The 9823-nt window shown below is 37.2% G+C and overlaps 1 protein-coding gene across 1 annotated transcript in view; it reads left to right on the top strand.

The window, feature by feature from the left end:
- Positions 1–9823, top strand: part of kcnk6 (potassium channel, two pore domain subfamily K, member 6) — a 21456-nt gene that overhangs the window by 6974 nt on the left and 4659 nt on the right. Inside the window, exon 2 of the mRNA XM_015390741.1 lies at positions 6406–6798. Coding sequence (XP_015246227.1) covers positions 6406–6798 — 393 coding nt within the window. The remainder of the gene's footprint in view (positions 1–6405; positions 6799–9823) is intronic.

Genomic DNA, 9823 nt, shown 5'->3' with positions numbered 1-9823 from the left:
GATACAAATCTGATCTTTTCAAATGCGACCTGTGTCTGAACAGCCAGGTCGCATTCATCCGACCTCAATGCTATTAATACCCAACAAGACACTATTCTACGTCTTGATATGAAGAAGCCGCAAGAAAAACAACCATGGCGGACAATGATCCGGAAAGCAGTATTTGTGTTTAACAACATTGAAAAGATAGTGTTTATAAGGTTGGTAAAGATTGTTAGATGCACCCCAGCACTACCATCCATGTTTACTTCCGTAAACACGAAGCATGCTTGCTTGTGATGTCATTGCGTCCTCTAATACGCACATAGGACACTTAAGCTGTATGAATGCAGTTCTCACAGGAGATCACATCCAAGTCGCATATATTTGAAAATGTAAACGACAACGCAAAAAAATCGTATTTCACAAAAATCAGAATTAAGCATTAGGCCTGCAGTGTGAATGAGCCAAAAACTAATCTTTCATAAATACTAAGAGGATAAGATTGTCTCCATGAAAAACATGGTGGCTGTGTGGGTACCAGATCTGCTCGGGCGTTGAGCATGCCAGTGATGTTGCACTATATGATTTGCTGAACGTTGCAACATGACGTAAAACATCGTGGTTGCCCAGAAAACTATAATGATGCAGCGTCTAATCACTGAAGTTTTACCTGATGAATAACAAAGCTGAAAAATTTCTGTTTATGGTGAATAAAGTAACTGCAAGACCATGATATAAAAATGACCTGGATGACTCTATATAACAATTATACAAGAAACCTGTGGATGCCAGCATTATGAGGTTAATATGCATGGAAAAAATCAATGCAGAATAGTAAAAGTTTGGTATTTCAAAAAGGTTAAAGAATATTAAATTCTGAAATTGAAAACTTTTCAATGTGTTAAGAACATACTTTGTTTGAATTGCTTTTTAGTTTTCAAGTTTCTTTATTGTGATGTTTCTAAGTTATTTTCCCCTCTCAATTAATTCCTGTTCCCAATGTAAGGGGACGTCATTGTTTCCTGAAGCCGATTGGCTGTTGGGCGAAGCGTTTCCTAGGAGTCGGATCAATCCTGAAAGCTATAGCCCGCCCTGGAGCAGATTTACCGTTCAGAGTATGTTACCATGGTGACTACCCTCGAATGAATCCAGCTTTATGGTACCAGAAAGTCAAGGTTAAAGCTGAAGTTGTCTGGTTAACCTAGTGTTCCTTTATTGTGGTACAGGCATCAGATCTCATGCTCCATTCTTCAATTAGTTGGTTTTATCAAAATAAACTGATACTGACCGCACTAAAATTAACAATGGATGAAGTTATGCTTAAAACTATTTACATGTGAGGTAGATCGAGATCAAGGTCCTTTTCATTCTATCCAGAATGTGTAGGTAGCTGTTTAAGAAGTAGAGTAAGGGTAAGGATGGTATAGAAAAGGCTCTGCTTGCAGAGCCTTTTCTATACCTTTTCTATGGACTACAGAACAAATTCCCTCAGGATACCTACTTTACAACACCAGTGCAGCAGGTCAAAGGGGTAGTGTTAAATATTTCTTCTCTACGCTGTCCTTTGCATATTATAATGCTATTGTCCATGTCGTAGATAGCCAACTAGTTATTTCTTTAACTTTAAACCACGATCTCGAATGCTGCATCATAAATGGATAGTTGCATGCACACACACTGCTTCCCTATGCTGAAGGAATTAACACTTTTAAAGGTTTTTAAATTGGTCAACAGAACACTATCATTGGTAGGAAAGTAAGTCCAGACTGCTGTGTTGAATCAGCCTTAGCCTTATGGACATTAATGGAATTTAAACGCACATGGATGATGCTTGTCCAAACTGAGACTACAGTCTTCTGAAAAATGAACTGCAAAAAACAAGTTACACCAATGTAGCAAAACGCTGACGCTCTCTGTTACAAAACCACAAAACATGCAAAGGTGTGGACATTTGTACGTGTCACACAGAGTTCATGAGAGGAAATAATGCATTCCTGTTCAATTCAGTGAGCTATGCTCTGCCTGTATGTTTTAGAGAAGCACACTCCATAGCAACTACTGACATACTCTTCAATGCGTGTCAAATGTGTCATTTTGAAGAAGAATAAGGTATTTGGATGACAAATGCATTTACTTTGTTATATTTATCTTACGAGGCATACAGATTATTAATCAATCATTGAGTTGCATTGCTCAAAACATCTCATCACAGCATACAAAACCCTTAACTATAATTGTCAATCTGCTTTTTGGTTGTAAGTAGCTTTGATTATCCAATATTAAGTTGAAATGTTTTTTTGGGGGAGGCAAAAGTGTAAAACTTTTAAGTAAGTTTTCAATAAGTTGGCAATTTTAAATTCTGTTTTCTATTTTATTATGAGTAGATGTAACTGATTGGATGGATTAGAGAGTAATACAGCTGGAAAATGGCCAATGGTTTTGATGTTTTCAAAATGCAGTACTTTAGATTTTAAAGAATAAATTACTTTGCAGCTCCTTTGTTAGAAAATCAAATTTACCAGATGTACTTGAATGCACCATATTAGAGCATCAGTTAGGAAATCCCCTCTGGTCTGGATGTTTGTATTGTCCTATCAGATCTTAGGACTGGCTGAAACCTGCAGGCTGCTGGATTTGAACATCCTCCAAAATCAGTGATGTTTTCATTTGGATTTACCTTCTTCTAGGTGTTTTTAATTAACCTGCAGAAAAATGTATTGCTGTTGAAAAAAGCTGACAAATTCTGGTTCTGTCCATCTTTCTTCCTCTGTTTAGGTGCATGACAAACTGATTCCTAATAGTAGAGTTTAGTGAAAGCAGGGTGGCCTTTCTTAGTTCTGCACTAAACATGCTGAATGTGTTCAGCTGTGAAACAGGGAAGTATTTTGATGTTTCCTACTGATGGGGCTATGCTGTCCCACCCCTAGGAAAAATAACTAAAGTCTAGCTGGGTCAAAAAGATTCATTGTTTTTTTTTTTTTTTTTCTAATTGGAGCTACTAGGGGTTTACATAAAAACAGTTTAATGGAATAGTCCAACAGCCGAATATCTCATCCTGGACCTAAAGTTAATCTTTTTGTCCTGCAGTTTGACCCTATTTTAACATGTAGACAGATTTATCTCACGTTTTGCCGACTGCATATGTGTGATGTAACCTTCTCACAGATTTAAAGTTTGTTCATGAAGGTTCAAGTGTGCAAATTAAACTTCCCATTTGACTTTTGAATATCTGTGAAAGTTTCCTGAGCAGACATGGATTTAGAGACCAAGCACAAATTTTTTTATTTTTTTTTATTGCATTGTTCAACCGGAGCACTAAACTTAACGTCAGACCTTCCTTTTTGGTTCATAAACCAGTCATTAAATACATTAAGATTTAGAAAATTTGCCTGTTTTTGTTTTAGTTTAATTTTTTAAATACATTTTTTTGCAGGAAGTTGAGGCAAAACTGGTGCTGCTGATAAGATGGGTTGCAAAAATAGTATGTATTGTAACTTAAGAATGAGCTGCTCAGCGCCTGCCAACTGTAGAAACATTGGAAATGGGAAAGGAATCGACTCCAAATATTTAAGGGTTCAGCTTTGAACTAAACTGAAGGTATAAACCTTAAACTTAATATATAGAGTTAAGTGGCTGTATTATCTATAGATCTGGAAAAATAAATGCATACGAGTAGATTTTTTTGTTTTGTTTTTATTTCTTTATTCTGAAACTTTGCTTTGAGGATAATTTAAAGATCCACAACCTGACAGAAACTTTTCAAATATTCCTGGGGAACTGATGGGCCTCCATAACCAGTATCCATATTTTTATTTTCCTTCCATTTTTGACAAACTGTTTTAGTAAGTCTGATTACAAGAAAATAAACACTATCTCTCAATATTGTTACTTTTTCAAGATTTTTCCTTTGATTATAAGTTGCTGTGGATTTATTTATTTGTCTTTTTTGCATGATTAATGTCTTGTGACATAAATGGTCGAAACAGTTTTAAAACTACTTATGTTCTCAACTTGGCATAACATTTGTATTTTACACATAGCCCTTTACTATAATTTTAGCTGATTTCTTGAGTAGCTTCTTTTCTTGACACACAACATAAGCGGAAGTTAAAACCTTCTGTCCGGATTCTAAACTGAAAATCACTGTTTTTGCCATATTTTACTTTGAAGAAAGCTACTCTAACAGATTTATTTCTATCTTCTTTGCAAGCTTCTCTTGATCAGCTGTTGCTAAGCTAGACCCTGTCTGAGACGTGCTGTAAAACATCCACGTCCCATTGGGGAAAATGCAAATTCCTGCATGAAACAGAACAAAGATAATCTGTGTTTCTGCGATACTTTGCTGCCCAGTTTGGAGCATCCATTTTATTTTGTCTTTGAAAGGAAAGTAGCAAAAAAAACAGTCTGTCTTGGTTATAGAGATCCAAAAGGATTACACAGACAGCAGCGCGTGACTAGGTCTTTTAGTTTGGATTCTTGTACATCTACGGGTTGGTTTTTAGCACTTTGAAGACAAATATCTGTAGGAGAAAGTATGCAACCTCTTTGCATTAATGTGCGAGACTCGTCTCATAATGCTTTGGCCTTCTGATCAACCAAACAGCTGACAACCAAAGTATGAGGGGAATACCCTTTAGTAGTCGCCTCAGTGACCTGCAGAGCAGTCAGATGTTGGGTCAGTGAAACTAATTATTGTCTAAATGACTCCGCTGAATTCATATGCTTGGAATTTCACACAAATGGGTAGAAGAGAGGAGGGTTTTTAACATGCAGTCCTAATAAAACATCATATCCTACCACTCTTCCTTGCATCTTGATATCCTATAGCTGTAGGGACCGTTGACTTTAGTCTGGAAGCCAACCTATTTCTACAATAGTTAGAGGTTTGCAACTTTCAATAGTGAAAACGATTGCAGAGGATTGTCTTCCTGTTTTGTCTATGCAATAGTCTACTGAATAAATTGCATATTTATTTTTGCTAGGGCTGCACCAACTGTTTGGACAGAGTTGGTGAGACATTAGAATTGGTGCCAAGTCTTCACAATCTACGTAGCAGTAATGTATTTGGCTAGGTTGGTAGATTATAACAGCTCTTAATGCCAATGTCTAATATGTTTTCAGTGGCTGAAACACTAAATCTCTTGTATGGTCAGTTGTTCTGCGATTAATGGCACAATGCATATTTTTGCATGCTGCACCCCTAATCTCTGCATATCAATCAGCAGCACTATGAAGCATGCAGAAATTGGGTGCCTGCAAACCTTTTTTTTTTCTTTTCTTTTTTTTCTTTCCTTCCTGTTGACGGCCTCACAATGGCTTCAACGGTTTGAGTGGTCTGTCAGTGTGTCATGTTTTAACATGGCCACCCATTTGTTTGTGATATAAAAAAAAAACAGAGCAGTGGAGTAACATCTGAAAGCATTTTTTTTTTTCTTTTGACATTAGCACCTGTATGACTGAACAGAACCACAATACCCACATGTGTGGCGAAATGTTACACAAGTTGGAAGAATTTCTTGTAAGTAGGGTTTAAAAGGCCAATCAGGTTGGTTTTAGGTTGTATGTCAGAATATTGCTTCACTTTGATTCCTGTATGTTAGCAGATTAGTCTTTGTTATATTATTCATCAGAAGAAAGCGCTTGGATGAGATCTGATTGGATCTCTGGGTTCTGAAACATTTCACCGCCTTAACCTCCTGTGTTTACCTTTCATTGATTGGTTTACAGACTTTAATTCAATAGTTGGAAAATAACATTAAGGCCTTCCAAAACAACCCTTGCATCGGTTTAAGCAATCATCCTGTATGTCATATCAAAAACTCTAAAGTAATTTCACTAGAAATGCAAATGTGAATTAAGAGGGAGAAGATTCTGGTAAGAATATGCAGCATGATGTCTCAGATTGTGCAGAATTCATCTGGAAATAGAAGAGCTGATGACATTTAAAAGGCAAAAGTCAACCATGAATGCTGTTTATAATGATGTAATCATGATGAATAGGGAATCCGTCTGGTATTTTAATTTAAACTTCTGTGTTGAATTTCAATCAATAAAATGATCCCTAGGCTCAGTTTGATTTTTTTGTAGAAACCAGTGTTAGCACTGTGGTACCATTGTTTCAGGTTTTGTGGGTTTGCTTAAATTGTGTATTTTAGGAATATTCAATAGTAGAGGGTTTTTTTATTTTGTTTTTTTGGAAATACTAGACCCCCTAATGTTGATCCGTTATTGCTTCTTAAAGCAATAACGGATTTGCTGTTAGCATCATAACATGTTACACTTTATAGAAGGTGTATCCCTAAAGTTGCAAAACATAGACGGCCCTTGAATTTGGATGCAAAGAAGAAGATCACCGGTTGGAAGGTACCAACAGGAATGCATGAAGTATTTTAATTCTAAATCCCATATTTTGTGTTCTTGCAGGCTATGGTCACCCCACTCCTCTATCTGATGCTGGGAAAGCCTTCTCCATCGTCTATGCTCTGATAGGAGTTCCCTTCACCATGCTGGTGCTCACCGCCTGTGTGCAGAGGTGCATGCAACCTTTGGTCCTCGCTCCCGTCAACCTCCTGCAGCGCTCGGGCTTGAAGCCCCGCCCAGCTACCGTCCTGCATTTCATCCTTCTCCTGATTGTAGTGGTTCTGTGCTTCTTCTTGGCGCCTGCAGCTGTTTTCAACGTGGTGGAGGCGTCGTGGTCGTTTTTAGATGGCGTCTACTTCTGCTTCATCTCCCTGTGCACCATCGGACTCGGGGATTTTGTTCCAGCCGCCCAACCTGGGCAGCAGTACAGAGCGCTGTACCAGCTTGCTGTCATGGGTGAGTAACTCTTACATTACTTACTTTTCTTTTATGCAATTAATAATTTTTTATAAAGTCTTTGTATCAGCTGGACGGTTTTTATATAAATCTACATTATTGGCTGAACTCTTATCAACTTCTACAGCTACATTCTTCCCTATTCCGACTGCATTTTATATTTAATAAAAAGGTGTCTTACTTTCACCTAAAAGGAGTCACTCATATGAACAGCACTTACTGAGCTCAAGTCTGACAAACTTACAAGTTCTGGTGTCGGCCTGCTGCTGAATGCAAACAGAAATGGTGAAAAACCCTTTAGAAATGCATTCAAATGTTTTACTTTTGTGTCTCCATTATTTTTAAATCCTGGTGCGCCCTGCTGGCTTTATTTTATGGGGATTTAAGTCATTTTTAAGGTATTGATTGTAGAAAGTTTGACATCTCAGCATTGGGAAGCTCAACCAAGTAAACTGATCTGACATGCTTCCCAAGAAATGCTTGTGACTGTAGCTGCGTCTCCATTACAAATGTGTTCAAAATGATCTGCTGTTTTCAAAATACAAAGTTTTGCAACCGCAGTATTTCAGTTAAATAACAAATACCGTTAAAACTGCACATGACTGTTTGTTTAAGAGATGACTGAAAACATGCCAGCAGCAGACGTATTCAGATTTCAGCCTCTAGTGGGCTCCATGGTCCTCCAGTTGCAAGTCAATTGCACTTTTTTTTTTACACAATTACAATGTCATGATAACTGGAAACTTACTTAATAACTGTCTATGTGGAAGGAAAACCAAATGGGAAGAGAAAATGCAGCATAAAGGTTATTAAAATTGAGGAAACTGAGCAAACCACTGTGGTTATAAGGTTGGAGACCTTTCTCTCTGTTTACTTCCCTCTTGGCTGACTGTAAGCTAATAACATATTGGCACTAAACCCATCCATGACATACAAATAAAGGGAAGTACATTAGATTAAAGCTCCTGGTCTTTAGGAGCTCATAAAGGTTTTTATTTCTATTTAACTCAGCTAGGATGCGGTACTGAGACAGAATGAGTTCAGTGCAGGAACCAGTTTGGTGGAAAATCCCCAGAGGAAAAGGTGCTGGGATTGTAAAGATTCAACTTTGGGACAGAGAAGCTATGTTTAGCAGGTTTTTATTGTTTTGTGTGTCTATGTAAAGCTGACTGCTGTAGCTGAGCGGAGGATCTGCATTCTTACCTGAGCTGTGAGAAGTAGCACCTCACTGGTTTCCCTTTTTAAATCAGATAAACATCAGGGCTCATAGGACAGTGTTCAATTAAACAATGTTCCCTCTTCCTACAAATGCTGAATAAAGATTGTTTGAAGAGTAGTTAGAAACAATAAAAAGGATGTGATGCCACAGTAAAAACTTTTCAGATCAGAATATTGGGTCAGATAATTATATCCAATTCATTTTCAAATGTCAAAAAAATGCTAGTAGCCCAATAATCACAATTTAGTCGTGTACTTAAAATATCTACTTTGTGTGATTGTGATTAACCTGTTCTTGTAAGTCCTTTATTTTTTTTTGTCCTTTAAGTCTTCATTTCTTGTCATGTTATCTTTGACATGTAGATGAATAAACCCACAGATTTGCGGTCTCAGAAATTGAATAGATAAGGTTATAGCATATTCATAGAAAGTTAAGTGGAGGGAAAAAAATGTGGAAGGAAGAGTGGTATTAGGAATCATGGGTTAATACGGCCTCTAGAGGATTGTCAAGCAAAATATATTCAAGAACTTGGATACTTGACAAACAATGAGCTGAGGCTGGAGTCAGAGCATCACAAGTCGCTACGCGCACACTGATCCCACACATGAGATAAAGATTGCTGATGTTCTTCATCATGATGCTCCTAGACCACTGGGTTTACTGAAGTACAGTCAATGCAGCCATTTAGCTTAAAGCTCTTCACTCTTTTCTTTTGATGATCAGGTTTTATGAAGATATTTCTTGGCATTTAGCAGCACTGCTTAAGATAAAGCTGGTCCATTGATGGTGTTCCTGTGCTTGACTGTCCTACCAACTGGGCCAACAATGCAGAGGATTGAGATTAAAGCACATGTTTCCATGACACCTCAGCAGGACCACTGTCTGCATTGATGTAGTAATTTATGCAGCTGCTCCAACCGAGTTTTGTTTTCAAAAGAAACAATCACACTCTTTAAAGTCTGAGATTTGTTTAATTTTTTTTCTTATTGATTATATGCATTATAACTTTCTGACGATAATCTCTGGGCTTTTTATTAGAAGTATAAGTATTAAAGAAAAAACTAAAAATAGTTTTGATAAACCAAAGTTTTTCCAAAATCACAGTTCATAATTCGGCCTTAAACGTATGTGTGCAAACGTATTTTTTAGATGCAGGTTTATTTAAAGAATTGTAGAAAAACATAATTTAAAACCCTTCATCTGTGGATGAATTAGCTACTCAGGGACCATTTTTCTACCTCATCTAGTGTTTGCTCATCTGCTCTGTCGTTTCCCACAGTCAGACTGGATTATGTAGTAACAGTCAGATTAATTTCAGAGTCCCTGCAGGTTTTTAGAGGATCAGAACGCATCGCTCTTACTGCATGATGGTGTGACATCATTGAAGCCCATGGTGGTTTCCTGCAGCTTAAGTTGAGTTTGTTAAAACTGTTAATATGGAAACAAACCCTTTATTACCACATTCACAGCTGCAGTGGTTTTTAATTTATATCTTCAGCTGATCAAACCTAATGGGGTCTTCTAAAATGTATTTTTATGTCTTGCTGAATTACAACCATGGCCCTGGATTTTAGCTGATTATGAATTTTTGGAGAAACTTTGCTTAAGTCAATGGACTGTTTAAAAAGCTCTAACTCCTGTTTCAGGTTCACTGCAGGGTAAATATGTTTGGGAAGGTGTTCTGGAGTTTGAACAGTCAAAGTCCTGAAAACTCACCAGCTGCACTTTTTGTGTGTTTTTAACCCTTTATTGGAAACTCTGCTTAAATTTTTAATATATATTTAAGCAATTCGCACAGTGTAAATC

Source organism: Cyprinodon variegatus, unplaced genomic scaffold (genome assembly GCF_000732505.1).
Source record: "Cyprinodon variegatus isolate N-32 unplaced genomic scaffold, C_variegatus-1.0 Scaffold510, whole genome shotgun sequence".
In the NCBI taxonomy this organism is placed as follows: Eukaryota; Metazoa; Chordata; class Actinopteri; order Cyprinodontiformes; family Cyprinodontidae; genus Cyprinodon; species Cyprinodon variegatus.
Note: the sequence above shows the minus strand (reverse complement) of the source record. Positions and strands in the feature narration are given on the sequence as shown.